We start from the raw sequence: 19,957 nt of genomic DNA on the forward strand, positions 1-19,957 counted from the left end.
GCCTGACCCGCCGCGTTCCAGCCACGACGGCCTGGCGGCGCTGCTGCGGTCGCCGCGTACTGTGATCCTGTACCCGGGTCCTGAGGCGGCGGACGTGACGTCACTGCCGCCGGCCGCCGCCTCCGAGCCGCCCTACAACGTGCTGCTGCTGGACGGCACCTGGCGGCAGGCCAAGACCATGTACACGATGAGTCCGGCTCTGCACGGTGTTCGTCAGGTAGGTGGCGCTGGCGTCGGAAGCGTACGACTGCCGACAGTGAACAGGGGTCGCGTAAGCTGTTGGATCATTGATCCAATGAATCGTTGAATCCTTAGAAGTCATGGCGGTAGCCGAATCCTATCTTTAGGATGATGTTTTTTGACTCCCCAGCTCCATGAACGACGTGGACTTGCAGGTTTAGTGCTGATGCGGAGTCGCAGCCGTGGCACTGGTTTGGACCTACAGCCGTAGCACTGGTCTGGGCTCGCAGTCAAGTGCGTATCAGTGAACCGCCTACTGTGGATGTCGAGAGAAAACTGTGCTTCAGAAGCGTGGCAACCCTGCACTCACTGTTAATCAAACACCAATAGATTGATTGCACGACGCACTGCGGTTTTTACATATCGTTGGGCACCGTGTAGTGCAGTCGACACCATCAATACCACAAAGTCATCAGTAAGCTAAATACGACGAGAGCCTTAAACGCCCCCAGCAACCGGCACACTGCATTATCCTGATTATCGTTATTGTCGATTAAGGGATTTAAGTGTATCAAATTCTGCTCTAAAAATAGCAGCTCTGTTGAGGCTGGACCACTGCCTGATCCGCGAAAGCCCCCGCATGGTGTGCTCAAAGGGGCCAAGGCTAACGAGCAGGCTTCCTAGACCTGTTGGCTGAAGGGCGGCAAAGGGTATCTGTTGTGCGATGTGACGTCGTTCGCCATCTGCCGGCGCATAAGCCGTCTTCCGACTGGCAGGTGCAGGTGAGCGGCCGCCTCTGCAGCAGCTACGTGGTGCGGACCCAGCCGACCAACGCCTGTCTCAGCACGGTGGAGGCGGCCGCCGCCTGTCTGCAGCACCTGGAGCAGCGGCCGCAGCTGGGGCCGCAGCTGCTGCAGCCGCTGCACGCGCTCTGTCGCGTGCAGCTCAGCCACGGCGCCGTGCGGCACAGCAGCAAGCAGGCGCTGATCGAGCGCGGCGAATACGAGCGGCAGCGCGGCGCGCGGACCAATCGCATGTTTCGCCAGCTGGGAGTGGTGTTGTGACGCCGGCGGCATCTATCGGTGACGCGGGGAAGCTGAAGTGCGATGGTGGATCGTGTGGATCGAGCCTATTCGTGGCCTGATTGGTCCGGATCTGAACGGGAGATCATTTGTCACGCTTTGAAGTGCAGTACTGCAAGGTCCGATACGGTTTCTTGGCTCGTTGACTGCAAGTTCATGCTGTGTCGTGGAATTAGCAAGCATGTAACTGGATTTGGCTTTTTTGATGGACTGAAGGTTAGTAGAGCCATATAACTGAATGTATCTATGAATGCATGAATGATGAAGATATGGACGTAGGCGAAATGCGGGCTTCCGTTACGCCTGTTCTGGCCCTGTCATGCATGGTCTACACACAAACATCCTGCGGACTGGGCGTCATCTGGCGCCTCGGGGCCAACCTGCCTCGGGACCTGGTCCACTACGACGGCAATGGCCGTGGGCACATAATGTGTCAAGCGCTGCTCTAGGAGCATAGAGAAGCGAGAAGAGGAAGTAAGACGACGTTCGGCGATCTCTGACCGTGGCCAGTTGGACAGCTGTCACCGTCGCGGTGCTTTGCTGGATCGTAACGAAAGCGCCGGTCCTACAGAGCCTAGCCTGATGACTGGAAAACACCGGAAGGCAGTATGAGACAGGGGGACATGTATTCGCGGGCTTCACTACGAGCACACGCGTTCAATTCAGTAAAGGTCTTTATTAGACCGATTGGTATCAATTACGCTATCACATGAAGAGGCACTGTGCTCAGCAGCACAGCTGCGCCTGGACACAACCGCCTGGACGGCGCTCAGCCAGGGCCAGAGCGCGTGCTGCGGGCGCCGCCTCAACTTCGCCTGCGGTGCCACAGCGCCACCTACAGCTAAGCACTACACTTCTGCAGGGGCGTGCAAAGGAGCGCACAGTGACTTAACCCTTACAGTACCTCATTTTCGTAAGAACACGGAGTGGACAAAGTGCGACTCATCTGCACAACCGATGATGACGCACGACATCGTCCGGACCAGCGCAGCAAACTCGAAACACTGGTACAAAGTCGTGACAGAACAGCTTTCTTTGATATGCTTGCTTCTTGCGCTGGTGACAAGCGAAACAACGCGGAGGCGCCGCATCTTCTGATTCGAGCGCAATGGTCACAAACACGAGCATGGATGACAGGATAGCAATGGTCACAAACACGAGCATGGATGACAGGATTGCAATGGTCACAAACAGGCATGGATGATAGGATAGCAATAGTCACAAACGCAAGCATGTCAGATGCGGGTCACGAAACCAGGCTCTTAGCCGATGCGTGGTGAAACTCAACGACGCGTACTCTTCCAACCATAACGATACGGAGCACAGACTACAGGTCCGCACCGCGTCCGGGGCAGCGGAGTGGAATGAACCACGGACGTGGCCCCCATCGCCCACGGCTCCCGCGTCGCGGGGGGAGGCGGGCTCACACCGAACTTAGCTACTGGGGTCGGCTACCACTCGGTCGAATGCTCATCATCAGTCTGCAAATGCCCGCAGCCTCAGACGGTTGTGATGGACGACCAGGTCCTTCCCTGCGAGTCAGGCAACCTGATCCGGCTATTCAATTCGCCAACTCTGGCGAGAACCGCGGCCGGCTCCCAGGGTCGCACAACCTTACGATACTCGCCCCTGGCTGGCACCTTACGAAATAAACACACCGCGTCCCCCGGTGAACACTCGGAACACGTTCAATTTCCGGTCGTGTAACTAGCGGTCTGCGGTACTGGCTAGCCCGGTCCTGCCCAGGGCGAAGCCGTGCGCTTTTTGCGAGCCACGGCACCCGCACCCGATGATGCTGGGCGCGCCTCTGCGGAGGCAGCGCGCCCGGCCGCGGACCGCGCCTGAGGCGTCCCACACGTGATGCCGCTCAGCTGTTCTGTGGAGTAGACCCTAACTGGCGGGGAATTCTGGACCCTCTTGAACAAGGAGAAGCCGCTTTTTGTGAACGTTGTCCAGATTGTCATGCCTCGCCTGAGCCGGAGAAGTTGACTACAGATGGCCTGCTTGTTTTCCGCAAGTGACTCGTTGAGGCACACCCCTTTCTTCAGGTCGGGTTCTTTTTTCGTTTTGGTCCGTCCGTTCCGTTTCGGTCCGTACGTGGAGCATAACCCTTGGGCACGGCGTGGGAGAGCATACTCTAGATAAGTCCCTCTCTTGCGGTGGTGGGCACACTGTTCGGTCCGCACGTGGAGCATAACCCTTGGGCACGGCGTGGGAGAGCATACTCTAGATAAGTCCCTCTCTTGCGATGGTGGGCACACTGTTTTGGTCCCACATCCACTTTGAGCGGACACTTTCCAGAAAGGTGACGATGAAGTGACGTCCGGGGTACTCCGTGCAAAGCAGCCGCACGCTTTACGCTGTTCTCCCTTTAGACGGCTGTGACGGCCTCCTGCATACTCTCCCTGGTCCATCTTCCTCGGGTCGTCTTGCTCTCATAGACTCGGGACATGATGTTTGCAAACGGGGAAAAGCGAAGGACTAGGTTAGGTGATGAGCCGAGGATGATAAGACATTTGCATACAAAAAAAAACAGGGGCCTGAGCCGGTAGCCGTCGTTGAAGCACGTGACTCGTCGCAAGAGGGAGGGAAGAGCGGCATGATGCCTCTTGGGATCGTGTACGAGACAAGTACGATAGGTGGGCACGTCTTGGGAAACACTTCTTGGAAACAAATCTTGCCCCTTGTAGACACTTTGATCCAGCCAAAGAATGAAATGTTCCCATGGCGGTAATATGTGACCACATAGTTCAGCTCCCTATGGACAAATTCAACATTAACCGCATCACGGCCTAACCTGTGGTATGGTACAAGACGGGCGTTACACGCGTTTTGTCTGTCTTACCCCTCTTCTGTCACCGAGAAAATCGACGAGACTTGCTTGTACTCCATGTTGGCGGGTCTCCCGCGAGTCATGCCTTATAAACAGTGACCTTGCGAAGCATCGTCCGTCAAAAGCTAACCGTCCTACACTTTACTTTAGGTAAGCAGGGTCTTAGGCAAGCCGATGGAAAAATATTCCTTTCTAAAAAATATTCCTTTGAGAGGCACATAACAGTTTTATCGCCTTCCAAACAGCACCCGCCGCCTACCTTCGTGTGGCAGCGCGGCGGCAGTTAGGTGTGCTGGAGGACCGCGGTTGATGAATTTCGCGGTAGTAGCGCGAGTACTTAAGCTTGTGGAGGAGTGTCCGCCTTCCCTACCCTGGTCGTCTTGTCCTCTCTCCTCTACACCAATAGTTATACCTGAGCTTGCCTCATCGCATCTGGTGCTTCAATGTCTTCAAATGTGAAAGATTCCCTTTAATTTTCATGCCCCACATTTTGTGAGCAGCTGACGTGACGCCTGGACCTTTCAAATTGTTGAAAAATCTGAAACAAGAACGATGACTAGCTCACGGGAAGGGAATGAGTCCATGAAAAGGTCTTCTGCAGACAGGAGAACTCAGTTTTCCAATTCATCAATGAAACTTCTATAACAATCCCAGGGGGGCGAAAGGTAACATGGTGCGCTAATTGTGGGACGTGGCAACACAGTTGGCACCCAAAAACCAACAAGTAGTGCCATTGCTTTGATAGTAATATCGCTTTTATGCTAAGAGGCTCATATGGTAAAAAACACAAAAGCCACGTTTTTCCCCGGTTCACTTCCGACAAGCGGCCACTTCACTCCAACAGGCCGATAGGTCATGAACCAGGATTCACTCGAGCCTTACGTCCAACAGGAGCAAAAAGTGGTTTAAACATTCATTAAACATGTTGAACATATTTAATTTTTGAACGTGTTTAATGTTTGAACATGTTTAATGTTGAGCATGTTTAATGTTTGAACATGTTTAATATTTGAATATGGTTAATATTTGAACATGTTTAATGTTGAACACGTTTCATGTTTAAACATGGTTAAATATGTTGACTGCCCCGTGTGAGTGCCAGTTGTGATTCATCACGTTTTGATTGGGTTGCCTAGGTCTACACCAAACCTGCTATGCCTGCTATTAAAGTCGCACTGCTCCTTTGAAGACATCGAATGTTTCAGAATGCAGACTGCCTAACTGATGACAACATTTCTTTAACATTTTGGCAGTTCATATGTCGCAGAAGCTGATACATAAAGTTACAAACTTGGTGTGAAGCGAAGTAGTATAAAAGAGCGGAAGCGGATATGATTTGTTTGCACGTCATCTTTGCGCGTAGCATAAGTTTTCCCCGCTGATTTCGCACATCTTAAATCCAATACTGAGTGAGATATTGTCGAAGACGGATTCGTGCTTCACAGCACCGCGTAAGATGAACAAGCGCTCCTATCTGCGTAACAATCCTCCGTTCAATGTGAAATATTTACCCCGTTGCTCACAAGAATCCGATCAACCCGACATTGATTCCGCAGCATCCTGCCAACATGCCTTCGGCTTGGCCACAGTGCCAGCATCGAAAGGGAAATGAACGCGAATATTTTACGGCTTGACGTAGATGCTGCCAAAGCGCCAGGTTTCACCCACGTTGGGGCCTGCTGAGCTCGCCACTTGGATTATTTGCATCTGTTGGGCAGTGCAAGCTTTAATCTCGACGACGTGCCTTTGTTTGAGGCCTGACCCAGGCAGATAAGTCTGCTAGATTTGGAGATCTCAATGGAGCCTGAGCCGGCACCAGCCACACACAGATCGCCAAAAAATCGCGTCCTGAAAATTAGCTTAAAGCTCATTCCATCTCTGCAAGACCACAGGCTTGATGCAAAAAAATGACGAAAATTGGATGAGCCTTCACCCAAGCAGGGTCTCCTGTTTGCACACCTGTTGACAGGCAGCTCAGGGCCCATGGCCGACAGAATACCATGCCTTTCTCGAACATTCCTGGTGAGCCCGTTCCATGGTCATTGTCAGAGTCAGAATCAGAATCAGATCAGAATCAGTTATATCTGCACCGGCGGCCTGCCTGCCGGCGGTGAATCGGTCTGCATGGGCGACAGCGGCGGCCCGCTCGTCACGCTGGAGAACAGCAAGTACGCCCTGATCGGCGTCGTCTCGTTGGGCCGGCCGTGCGGCCACGCGAACATCCCGACGTCTTCACCCGGGTGTCGTCACTCCGGGGCTGGATCGAGTCAAACACGCGCGACGCCACCTACCGCAGCTAGAGTGCGGCAGGCAGCGGTGGCCTGCTGCTGCAGCGCAACTTCAAATCCGCAGGCTTAAATAATCACACCCGCAGCTTCTGGGGCTTTTTTCCGATTTCACCGCAATACGCAAGTAGAAAATAGAACGCAAATTTTTGAATGTCTCGAGCTTTCTCCTGCACATTTGCCAAGTTGCACGCTTTTGCCATCGTCAGACTTTTTACCAGCACAATGTTTTGAAAACATGCTAGTGCTGCGCATAGGCATTGGAAATGATTATTTCTAGTTGTGACACTCTAGGACTGCATTACGCAGCACTGCTAGGTTCGCTGGTCTGTCTCTTCTTCCGCTGCGTGAGAACGGCCGGCTCTCGTCACTTGAAAGACCGACCGCAGGGGGCCCGCCATTTGTTGTGGGGACATATGTTGCTGTGGTGATGTCTCGCTGTCTGAATGTGCTGTTTGTCGGAATAAAATCTGTGCGCATCTGATGCTTTGGTTTGCATTTGCTGCCGGATGAAAATAAGTCCAATTAACCGGAATTCGCGGGCCTTCCTTGCATTATTGCTGAACAACATGAGCTGCGTTAACGAAACGTTAACGGCCTGCCTTTGCTAGCCTGCTGTGCGCAGGGTAGCAAAGGCAGGCTTAACGAATATTGTTTCTTGACCCGCGGCCAGAAATAAATCCAAACGTGGCTAAGTCCACAATGGCCAAAAAACCGTTGGCCCCACGGGCATCATGGTGTCAGGAGCAAAAAGCAACCGTCGGAACAGCTCGAGCCCGCCCGCTACGCTACGGGTGGGACAGAAGAGAACAGCTCAAACCAACAGTTTCGAGACGTACAGCTTGGAGACTTTAGCAGGATGAACTTTAAAAAGGCAATCGCTACATCACACCTGACTTGAAATGTCTTTTGGCGTAACTGACCCAAATAAGATGAACGTAGGTCCCCCCCCCCCCCCCCCAAACGGGCATCGGTTTGTCAGTAACTTCGTAAGTAGCTTAGTTGATTTTAAAAATATATATATATTAGCAAAAACGTCAGCCACACATATTGTTTTTCAAGCCGAGCCTCTGCGTATGATTGCTTTGTGAACACGCCTGTGCGAAGACCGCCGGTCCCGCCCGCCTGCAAGGGTAGCAATGGGCCAGCCGCGGTCAGTCTCGTTCAGCTGACTCCACCAACTGGTGAGGAGGGCCTCATTCACCATTCAGTGTCCTTTCTAGTACAGTGGAATTGCCTCGGTCGTTTCGCAAATGTTCTTAATTGAAAGCACTTGTTCCGCATTAGCCCAAGCCATTATCGTCCAGCAGAGGCTTAGTTTCGGCTACAGACCCATGCGACTGGGAATGTCCCACATTGGAGGATATTAAAGTAAGCATCATATATGATGAAATAAGTTGAATTATAACTATTGGTATACTTTCAAGTGCAGAAGACTGCTGTAGGCACCAGCATTTCTGTATTAAGTAAATATGCTTCCTTAAAATGCCATTTTTCCATTTCATTATGAAACGTGTGTATAACGTTTAGGCGCTGCCAAAGTACGTGCTCGGATATGGTCTTTTTCTCAAGTTATTCGATTGTAAGCCTCATTTCAGTAAGAACTAGCAATAATTTCCAAACTCGTGTAGTATGTTGGTTTCGGCTCTTTGTACATTCCACCCAACATCTTATTGATCGTCCAGAACATTTGATTTAAGACCTCACCGATGTCCATAATTTAGTCTTGCTAAGCAAAAGAAATCATACTTATCCCCATTTTCTCGCAGGTACGGAAACCGCCATCGACTGAATAGAGACTGTTTGGACTGTCGAGGTAGATGTACACGACGGTGGCCATTTCCCAATCAAAATTTACATCACTTTTGATCCAACCGCTGACGCAGTTTCGCGGTTCATGCCACGCCGAAGTTGCCAAAATTCGACTAGGCCGAGTCTCAAGAACTTGGTTTTGTCAACCACGATCGTAACAAATCGCCAGAGCAAGGTGTTAGGCTTTGTTACACATGTTACTCACACAGCAGAGACCGCGACAATTCCGCTGACTTAGCCCCCCCCCCCCCCTCACCCATCACGGCGCACCCCAATACCGTCGTGAGCTATGAGCCACATAAGTTAAAAAGGCTAATGCACGCCGGAAACGCACCTTCCGCTGCTTTCGTTGCCATCATGATATACTTCACCTCCTTACCCGAAATTATGAGCGTGCTCGAACCAGGCAATTTATTAGGAGGGTCAAATGTCATTCTTAGCAAACCTGCATTCAGCAGTTCACTGCTGCCATTCTTCTAGGCCGATTATAGGGACTGGTTCCAGCACTTTCCGGAAAGCACTTAAACTAAATTATTTCGGCAGTTCACTAATCACCAATCATCTTGCAGTGAGCCTTACTCGATGCGGTTCCTTCGGAAATTATCAGGAGGCGTCGAGGATTTTTTGCAGGGAGCTGTTTTTGCCCAACATCCTAGTTATTTTGTTTCCGACAGTACAAAAACTGCAGTACGCAATTTTCGTTGCTGAAACTCTGAAATGCAATGAAATCCGCCAGCAACATCTAGGTCAACAATGATCAGGTGCGCCAATTTTTGTCGTTATCTTTCTGTGAATATGCTTCATTTTTTGCGACAGTTTTTGGTGCTTTGTAATCCTTCTGTAATGTATGGGGAGAAACTATCTTTATTTATCTCTGAAAACCGAGGAAAAACGCCCAAAACACGTCAAATTATCGCCGATCGTACTCAACAGCTGTCTGGGAAAACTTTTGAAACGATGGTCGTGAAACATTTTTGGGGGGATAGGAGAACAAAATGGTCTGCTTTCAAAAAATCAGTATGAATTTCAACACAATCACCGCACTCATGTCAGGTCAGGACTTACCACAGTATCTCGAACCACCGTCTACTGCAACAACCTTAATTTTGATATACCGCATTCCTCAGCACCACCTGGCTTTAATAGTACCAACCCGCAAAAAACTATTTCTTTTTCATAAGTGCTTTGCCAACACAGCATGTCTTTAACAGACGTTTAATCATGTGATTGCCGATTACCCGAAAAACTGTTTTGCTCGCACTGATGGCTCAAATGCCAGCGACCGAATGGGATATTCAGTAAGTTGCAGTGAACATCACTATAAAACTTGTAAGTTACTGGATGACACTTCAGTTTATTTGGCTCAATTATTTACACTTCTTCATGCTTTTAACACATTCAACAACACAACCATGCCCCAAGAACAATAGTGATCTGTTAATTCTTATGCAGTTCTACAGTAGCTTGCTGCCTTGAAATAACTCACCACCTCCCCGTCAACGTTACCAATCTGCATCCCCTACCTATTACGCAAAGAGGGCATGGGCATAATATTGTTATGGATTCCAGCTCATGGAGGAATCACAGGTAGTGGGCAGGCTGACCAACCGGCCAAATAGGCTTTAAAAAACCCTGCCCATATCACATATCGCCGTTGACAATACATCTATAGATATGGCTGCCTATTGCACAAAATGATTGGATGCCAAAATCGTCGAAGACACCAAATACTTCAACCACATATTTTCTGGGCATCCACTTTACCTCTACAATTTTTAAATCAACATTCATAACATGCTTTTAAAGCTAGTGCGATCGTCCAAAACAATCACAGGTGGAAGCCTAGCAGTTCGCATAAGCACACCACTTTTGCGAAATAGAAGGGAAGAAGTTGCACCTTTGTCTTGGGTACCGAATGCGAAATCTGTGTTTGATATACCAATAGGTTCTTAAGTAATTTGTTGATCATTCAGTTATGCATTCACAAGAATGGACTGTCCGATGATGTATGTCGCTATCGTAGCCCGTTTACATGCACGCTCATAATTTGATCGGCAAAAAGATGCATTTTAATCGGTGAAAAACAAACCGTAAGTATGCCTCCAAGCAGTTTCAAGACAAGAGAACTGCACCATTCCGCAAATATGCTTAAGGCTGATGCCCTTCTGTTAGAAATGATTTTCTCAGCTCGTCTCAGGGGACATGCGTTGCGAGCCTGCTGTACTCCTGGGGTAAACCATTCCAGCTGCTGTGCCCCTAAACGGAAAGTGTCCCTTCCCCATCAGTTTGAGCATGTGGCAGACGAAACAGCCGCCACGTCATGCCATGTGCAGTGCAGGCTGGTTGGGCCTGTGTCATAAGAGTGGCAGTGCTCTCGAATAATTACATCGATTGCACCTATGAAAAAAGTTTGTTTTGTAACGGCAGCTCAAAGGCCGCGACGTTGTGGACACGGACTGTCATGTTTTTGAAGTCGCATGAACACTGCGCGCGACTGTGTGCGCCTCTGGTTCATCGTTGGCAGCGTTTTTGGCGTCGGTAGTCACTGGTTCAGTCTTCTTTTTCAACAATTGTACCTAGTAACAGAAGATGACCTCTTCTTGTTTGTTCTGACCTTCTTTGTTTGAGGTTGTTTGTTCTGAAGTTTGGGTAGCACAGTTCAGCTTAACTAAAAAGCTGTTAACTTAGATTAAAAGGGTACGAAAGTTCTCCTAAGTTTCGGAAGGGGGGGGGGCGAAAGCTTTTTTGCGTATTCTTTCCAGTTAACGCCCATGGAGCCAACGCTAAATTTTAAGAAGGGTGGGGCCTTGCTCCCTCCTTTCTAGTGCCCGCACCTCTGCTCAGGCGTGCTCACTTCCCACACCGATGGAATTTCAACAGCTTTGCTGCATATTCGCCGGTAAAGTGCATGCTCATGTTCGTCATTTAAGCCTGCGTGATCTGTTGACAGACACGTACATCTACCATTAATAATCTACTTGTTACTGGTAAAAGGGTAGTTAGATGTTCAGGCCGCTTATCTCCAACAGTTTGCGCGTGCACGTTTCCGCCTTTCACCCTGATTTTGTTTTAACCGCTAGGTATATAAACTTATAATTTGCACGTCATGATGCACCTCAGTCAGCTCTACGAATTCTGCCCCCTGACTACACGTATCTACCCCCCCCCCCCCCCACAGTGATGTTCGCACTGCTGCGTTTTGATTGATCGACATCGTAGTGTCGTGTCTCGGAACATGTACGGCGTTACAGGTACGAAGGCAGTCCGATATCCCGGCCGGCCATCTCTGCAGCAGCTCTCGCGTCAGGATTTTAAATTTCCACGCCGATTTCATTATATTGGTTGGCCGCATAAGCCTAAAAGGTAAGGCCACATAAGGACATTATCGTATTAGACGTTGAAGTTGATGTAATCAGCTCTGTCATATGCACCTGCCGCAAACAGTTTGCTCATTAACGATACGAAGGGGGCCGGGTGTTCCAGCCTTCCTGTCTCGTGTGCTTCTAGTGTACATTTTCACTTCTCATGCCATCTCATTTTAACAGTTAGCGGCAAGCCGTTTCAGACATGTTTTCATGTTTCGCAGAAAGGCGATCAAACTCGGTGCTGCCGCCCCCCCCCCCTCCCTCCCCCTCCCCTCCCCTGACCAGCCGCCCCGCCCAGCAAGCCGGCCCGCTGACCGGCACCTCAGCACCCCTGAATGAGTGCAAACGTTTCCTGTTCACTGCCGGGATCCCAGCGGGCATCCGGTCAGCGGGATTACAGCGGTAATTACCAGGAAGCTCCAACGGCCACCAGTGATCCATCAACCCGTGAAAGGTGATTAGAGGACTCACTCCATCCCCTTAGGCCACAAAGCTCCGACAGGATGCACACCAACGGCCCCAAGTGGTCGCCACAGCGAATCAGCTCAGAGGCCCAAAGGGCCCCGTGGGATCTAAGGGCCTAGAGGGCTCAAGTGCGCGTCACTCTGCACTCCCGCTTCCTTAAGTTGCCCCGGACGGTGGTGCCCTTGGAATTTGGTTCCTCCTGAAAATACAGATTTTGGCCATCTGTGGAACGTGTCACTTGAAAACGGAGATTTTCGGGGCCTTTATGGTGCCCACTTGGAATTGAGCGCCTCTTCAAGTAGCGATTATGATGTCCCAAAACGTATATTTTTTGGTATCCCTTCGTCAAAGGGCTGACCCAGAATTTTGCCAGAGTGAAAAGCAAAAAGATATGGATGCCCCTGAATCGCAGTGCTTTTTTCAAACGAAGGATCTGGGACCTTTAGATAGCCTACTAGGATTTGCTACATTTAGAAAATAAATTTGATTGTGCCCTGAAAGGGAGGTCTTGCGCCCCTAGCCGAATGGGCCCATCCAGGATTCCATCAATGGCAAGGCTTTAACATGTGGTGCCACCTGGGCATTGCTGTGTTTTGAAGTTTGTGGTTCTGAGGAACATTATGGGACCCCATGGACTGGGTGCTCCTGGAAAATTAAGGCCGTGATGCCCCAAAATAAAATTTGTTTTTGCCTCTTTCCCGAATGGGCCGATCCAGGATTTCGTCAGCGTTCAAGGTAAATGATGTATGATGACCATGAACTTCGGCCCGATTTTATCATGAAGGTCTGTGGCCCTTGAAATGGCCTGTGTGCAACTGGTGCTTCCTGAAAATGAGGGTTCTGGTTCACCGAAATGCAAGTTTTGGTATTCCTTCGTCCACGTGGTTGATTCAGGGTTTCGTCAAGGTGAAAGGCACAACATGATTGTGCCCCTAGAATTTAGCGCCCCTTAGACATGAAGGCTCTAGGCCCATTGTAGTGCCCTCTGAAATTGCTCGCCGGACAGGCAAATCCAGAATTTCGTCAAAGAATACAGCACGAACATTCTTGTACCCTTGCAACTCAGTGAACTGAAAATGAGGTTATAGTGTCTTTCGTGGTTACTCTGGATTTGGTGCATCTTGAGAACAAAGGTTGTACGGCTGCGAAACAAAGGTTTTGGTGCCTCTTCACCATGACATTTTGGTCATCCTTTCGGGCCTCAAAACCTCATGAACATCAAAACTGTGCTCAAAGCAGCGACAAAGTTTGACAGACTCTGCCCTTCCCTTTCAAAACTCGACAAATTAGCTTAATGCCACCTTATGCTAGTATATATATATATATATATATATATATATATATATATATATATATGCATGTTCACAAAATCATTTAATATGGTTACGATTACGTGACCGGCAAATGTATAAGGCATGTTGCACTCAAAGAACGCACTTGTTCCAGATACGGACGGCAGATGGCAGGTTTCCTGGGTGAACTGAGGCAGGTGAATTGAATGCTGCTATTGATATAGGCGTGTGCACAACACGCATGCTATTGTCTGGCTGCAGAGAGCTCCTCACCTGTACGGCGTAAGCTCAATTTAGGCACGTAGTCTTCACGAAAACACACTTATTGCTTCATTTACCAAAGCTGGAAATTGCATGAATTTGCCAAATGCGGTATGATCTAATTTCTGGTCATGGGCACAAAGTTGGAGCTCCCGCCCTTGATATGTTTAATGGGTTGTGCATGTTGTTAGAACATGGGGCGTAAAGCAAAGTAAAACAGGCATTTATAGCGTTGTGATGACGTGTGTGCCATAACCAGAATATCGGCATTGTCAGCTTTTACGTGGGTGTGCGGTCCACTGACTGCGGTATCGGAGACCACTGAGCAAACTGGGACCCAACCCTTTTGCGCAATGACAGGAACTCAGCGAACAGAGTGCGGGTCTGAGTTTGCTGAGTGCCACAACAGAGTGCGGGTCTGAGTTTGCTGAGTGCCACAACAGAGTGCGGGTCTGAGTTTGCTGAGTGCCACAACAGAGTGCGGGTCTCAGTTTGCTGAGTGCCACAACAGAGTGCGGGTCTCAGTTTGCTGAGTGCCACAACAGAGTGCGGGTCTCAGTTTGCTGAGTGCCACAACAGAGTGCGGGTCTCAGTTTGCTGAGTGCCACAAAACATGCGTCGGCGCCGCGCTGGAAAGCTCGTTCACATGTAACCGCAGATGTCGCACTTCAACACACAATATTGCCATTCAGGTCGTGGTAGTTAATGGAGCAATGCAAAGCTATTGCCAAGCGCCCATCTTATGAGCCAGCGGATCCATCATTATTGTGCGTCGCATTGATCAGTGGTGAAGGAACTGAGAAATGGGGAGGGGGACCAGGCGAACTGTCTCTCTTCAAAATTTTTGGAAAATTTGGCATTGACTTTATGGGTATTGAATGAAAGGACATAATTCAAAAAAACTATACCCAAACTTAAGAGAACCGCCAGTGCCTCTGACACTCATTTTTAACAAGTAATATCTTAGTACAAGAGCGACAACATATGAAACGACCTTAAGCACATAAGCAGCTCCAGGGTGATTTCACACCACTAAATGTTCGAAGCTATAGCCCATCCTCTTGTACACGTCCCACCAGCCGATCAGATAGCTAACAAACTTCCATGTTGCATCTTATCACAAACTTACCTCTACCTGGACAACCAGCATTTTTCAATGTCAGGTCAGCCATGCAAGCTCTCTGTTAATTACTGCATCTCCAACACTATTTTTAGAGGCCTGCCCCCCCCCCCCCCCCCCCGTCTCCCTTAGCCCCTACTATGCGTGACTTAAAGGACTGGTCAGCGAAATGGGCCTCAATTCAACTTGACAGGGGGCTCCAGCCCTTCCCAACAACAGTGGCTCCGGCCCTTCCTCCCTCCCCCCGCTCCATTCTCAAGTTGGCAAACATTTGAAAGATTCGTTACAATATTCTGTCTTAAAGGAAATACAACGCTTTGATGCTTAATGCGTAAAGGTACACATATTACGTAAGTATTTGCGTTGTGTTTTACATTTTTGGTCATTGGGTGCCTTATATATTTCTAAGTGATATGGGCAATGGTCAGCTAGTATCTTTGCTAGAGAGGAATTTACTGTGCCTCTCCAGTCTCTTGCATCCATTCAATCGCCCGTTGGCAAAGTTTGTAACTTGTGGTTTGCCCGACATGCATGCAGAATCGTATTGTTCACGCCATTCTACATTCAGAATGATGATATTGATTTGGATGGGTGCTAACTGATTCATTTTTTTCAACGGGACTATGTAGGGTAAGTCGGGTCAGTTTAGTTATAACTTAGCAAACATAACAAAAAGAGCGCAGTTTAAGAAGTGTGCTCGATTATGATCGATGCACACTTCTTACGTGAATGATATAAACTTAACACGCACCCGGGTGGCCGGCTAGATACCCTTAGGCTCGGGTGGGGGTGGGGGAGGGGTGTCAATTTGGCCCCCTGAGATCTCAGGGACTAAGAAAGCTAGAGACACCAAATTTACAGGTTGTGTTGACCTGTACGTAAACTCGCTTAGCCCAAAGTTTCAGGTTCCTAGGTCATGATCTTTGTGTCAAAAAGGTCAAGCAAGGTCAATATCCAGGTTGGTCTCTAAAGTGCCCTCAGAACCCAGATATCTGTTTCTAGGCAAAAGGTCACATTCTCATTGAAGATCCATGACCTTGTTTGACCTTTTGAAGGTCAAGGCGACCAAAATCATACAAGATTGCTTTGAGTTTTGCGTTTGACTAAGCGGCAAAGATTACGCTACGCAGTATGTTCCTAAAGCAAAATGTTGACTTGGCTCATTTTAGGTCAATGACCTTTTCTGACCTCTAAGAAGTCCATGGGAGATGCATCATACGGTTCCTGCTAACAGTTGATCCGAAATGAGCACCAAAACTATCCCATACAGCAGCCCCAAGAGTAACAAAACAGGTTGGTTTTGACCTTAGTGTGACCTTCATACCTGACCTTAGGTCAATGTAATTTGCTCATTCAACTGTTGTGTTGCCTAAGAAAGCATCTCAGAGATGTATGGCTTCGTTTAACACTCCGTTGTTGGATCAGATTAAAGGATTCCCTAGAAAATACCTTCGCTGAAACCATGACCTGACTTTGACCTGCCATAGGTCAGCGATCTTACGAGGTGCATTTAAATTATCAACACTAAACGATCTGCTATTCAACTGTCTATAGCTATGCAAAATTTGGCACGGCTACACCGCGCCGTTCGGAAACCATTCTGGAAAAACCTTCGGGGTGTCAATTTGATCCCCCTCGCCCGAGCGTATGTTAAGATAACTTAAACACATGGAAAAATCTTGTTGGATATTGCAGACAAGTCTTTTTTTCGGACCATGAAATTAAATATCGGGCTGTAACAGAGACGGAGCCAAGGGGTGGTTCAACGGGCCAGTTCAGGATGGCGTTGGTGGGTGACATTCAATCGAAATGTGTTTTGAAGGACATCAACTGTATACTACTCTATACCACATTATCAGAAAGCAGAGGCAAGCGCCAGCAATAGAATTGAGATGTGGCCATACGGATGCCATCATACTGTGAGTATCATAGGTGAGTACTCTGCTACACGCATTGTAGCAGAGTACTCCCTCTGCTCGATTCTCAGCCACCACAAATGCATGACGCAGCGGAAAAATGGCGTCCAAAAATGGCATCCGCGCAAGAGGAAGTTCAACGACACTTTTTCTTGGCGCGATGTCGAGCCTTGCCAAGATCTCTGGATGCGAGTTTTGTGTATTTTGGAAGCGCTTCCTTGGCTGTTCATAGTTATTATGCAATGCAATGCCTTGTTGCATGAGGCCAGCGCAGACTAACTATTGGTTAGCTGACACGTTCCTTACACGGCAAAAAGCTCTTACTTTGAATAAAGAATGTCCTCTGTGATTTTGCGGACACGTCCAACATTACTACCGCGAAGTTCCGGGCCTGGCGCGTGCTCGCCGCTCTTCCGGCAATCAACTGGCATATTCCTCTTCTTTGCAGAATACCAAGAGCAGTCTATCAGTGCTGCTGTTATTTCAACTACGACAAACTTGTTGATGTGGTTTATAGTATCGTTCGAAACAGCGACTTCGCACAATATGTCCACCCAGCAGAAACTGGACTCTGGAGCGGAAATGGGTTGTGGGACAGACAGTGGGCTGTGGAGCAGAAACTCGGCTCATCGCTCACGACTCCCCGCCGGCCCCGGCCGTGATCGGCGATGGGGAGGGGGGTGGGACCCTCGCCCTTCACCTGCTGCTCTCCCACGGCTATCAGCGCTTCCTGGCGCCCGGCGCGCCCGCCACCGAGCCCTCCCGCCGCGGCCCTCACTACGCTGCGCCATGCTCGCCCGGTGGGTGGTCGCGCTGGCGCTGGCGCTGGCGCTGGCGGCGGCGGCGGCGGTGGCGCTCGAGTGTCCGCTGCCTGGCGGCCCCGACACGGCCGACGAGGCCACGTGCGGTCTGTACAGCGCCTGCCAGTGGGCCGCCGCCGGCGGCTGCGACCTGCGCGGTGACGTCGGCTACCAGCTGGAGACGGCGCCTCTGGCCATCCACAGCGGGTACGAGGCGTACCTGCGCCGCCGCCGGGACGACGTCACCATGTTCGGGGGCGATGTCGAGCGACTGCACGTGATGACCGTCAACTACGACGATCACCGGCTCGGCCTGTCGGTGAGTGGTAACGGGTCACGTGGTCGCGCGGTGGGCTAGACGATGTGGCGGATGCTTCTGCCTAACAAGCATGATGGTGTGTTGCGGCCATGGTGGTAGCCTTGATGAACCCAGTCGTTTTGCTTGTTGGTATTCTCAGACCCCGCCAAATGGTGAGTTGTCAGTTACCGTTTCCCCTTGGTACATATATATATATATATATATATATATATATATATATATATATATATATATATATATATATATGTGTGTGTGTGTGTGTGTGTGTGTGGTGTGGGTGTGGGTGTGGGTGTGGGTGTGGGTGTGTGGTGTGGTGTGGTGTGGGTGGGGTGGTGGGTGGGTGTGCGGGTATGGGTGTGGGTGTGGATGTGTGTGTGGGTGTGAGTGTGGGTGTGGGTGTGGGTGTGGGTGTGGGTGTGATATGTAGCGCTGCAATATAGCTCCCAGCGCCAAAAACTACAAAAACAAAAATAGATGAAATTGCAATGTGGCATAACCAGGAAACGCTCTTTTTTGGTTTTTGTTTGCGCAGTCCATTTCCAGTGAGATGTTAGTTGCAGACTATCAAACATTGAATGATGGTTAAGACTAAAGCAATACAATTATCATATAAAGGCATACGTAACATAACGAGCCGTGAGAAGTGTAATTTCCTGTTCAGTTTGGAGGATTGCGCCTGCTAGTCAGGGATGCAGTTTCCTATCTTTATGCATCTTTTTTATCCATTATTTTCCATATATCCTCATTTTTGTGCTTCAGCGTCTTCCAAACTAATTTTGAGAACGTACGATCCTGCTCTCAACTCTGAAAAGGGAGTACGTCAAATCTGGGAAGGAAAACGTTTTAAGTGCATTTCAGAGGCAGGTCCAGTCATTTTTCTTCCTGCACCCCTCCCTCTCCCTCACTCCTACGCACTTTGCAAAACTGCATCCCTGTAGCCCTACATTCACCGATAACATGGATCTACAAGCATCTGAAAACAATATCACTTTTTGTTTTGTGATATCATCGTGCAATCAGCTGAAAACGTTGTGAACCTTCACTATCGTCGCATTCACCAGTATTACCAGTGCAGGCCTCGTACTTTCTAACATGATCCCAATCAAGTAGTGCGAAACCTGTACAATATTGGTATCAGCAGATGCAAGCGACATTTTTCAACACCTCTTGCGCCTTTATTTAGCTCTATATGCAATAAAATTACAACTAAAAACGTGTTACCTCGCCCCTGTCCAACGATCAGTACGCTAAGTCTGAGGCGCGAAGGGCGGCGTGAGAAGTCTACACCAGCGACGCTCGGCATTTTACTTCAAAGCCGTTGTTCCTCTCAGCAGCAGGAAGACCAGGATGAATCCTTGTGTGACAATGTCTCTCCAACGTCCTCCGTTGAGCTCTGAAGCTACAGTTCGGACATCCACGAGCCAACAAACCTCCCAGATTGGCCGTTTTTAACGCCATTATCAGGGAAGCCCTCCATGGTAGGTGCTTAGAATAGCCACGCAGCGCATTCAAACCTGACGATAAATTTCGTCCTTCAAGCCGTCAGCTTCCCACGACGTGGTGACAACCAATGGCAGACTACAGCCTTGAACGGAGCCCAATCCATTACCGCTTGGCAAGCATTTGAGCCCATCTGTCTCGAATGGCACGACGCTTTAAAACGCCGCGTGACAAACTGGTCACGTTCATCGCAAGGTGTTGAGGTCAGACGTGAGTCTTACGACGGATAGTAATAAGCCTAGCTATTTAGTGTTGCATACTGTTTTGCATGTGAAGTGAAACTTAACCGAAAAAATCTGTGAAAACACTGCTCTAAGGGGCATTGGAATAACACTGTCACCACTGATTTGTGACTTCATCACTGATGTAGTATAGTTTGTAGTAGATTTGTCCCCTACCAAAAACTGTTCCGATGATAGCGACTTTGTTTGGCAGTATCTTGCGACCCAACTTGTTCATACAACGAAACGCCAATGTTTCGGCTCGTAGTCTGCACAGGCTCACGCTGCAAGCGTTAGCGAGTACAGGCCAATACCAAGCCTTGAGTGTCGTCGGACTGGGAGGATATGTTGTAATGTGGTCTGGCCTGTTGTAATCTGTTTCCATTTTTGCAATTTGGTCCTCAATATGCTCGTAAAAAGTGTCCGTTTTTGTCACCGATCATATCCGGTAAACCAGAATCTTTTTGCACCTCTGCTCTGGGGTGGCAGGTTTTGAATGATGTTGC

General features: G+C 49.3%; 1 protein-coding gene across 1 annotated transcript in view; it reads left to right on the top strand.

Annotated features, from left to right (window-relative positions):
- Positions 1–1,454, top strand: part of LOC119095251 (tRNA-uridine aminocarboxypropyltransferase 2-like) — a 16,204-nt gene extending 14,750 nt beyond the window's left edge. The window contains exons 3-4 of the mRNA XM_037218117.1: positions 17–217; positions 957–1,454. Coding sequence (XP_037074012.1) covers positions 17–217; positions 957–1,244 — 489 coding nt within the window. The 3' untranslated portion in view covers positions 1,245–1,454. The remainder of the gene's footprint in view (positions 1–16; positions 218–956) is intronic.
- Positions 1,455–19,957: the final 18,503 nt, after the last annotated feature.

This window comes from Pollicipes pollicipes, unplaced genomic scaffold (genome assembly GCF_011947565.3).
Source record: "Pollicipes pollicipes isolate AB1234 unplaced genomic scaffold, Ppol_2.1 Scaffold_4219;HRSCAF=4965_pilon_pilon_pilon, whole genome shotgun sequence".
Lineage (NCBI taxonomy): Eukaryota > Metazoa > Arthropoda > Thecostraca > Pollicipedomorpha > Pollicipedidae > Pollicipes > Pollicipes pollicipes.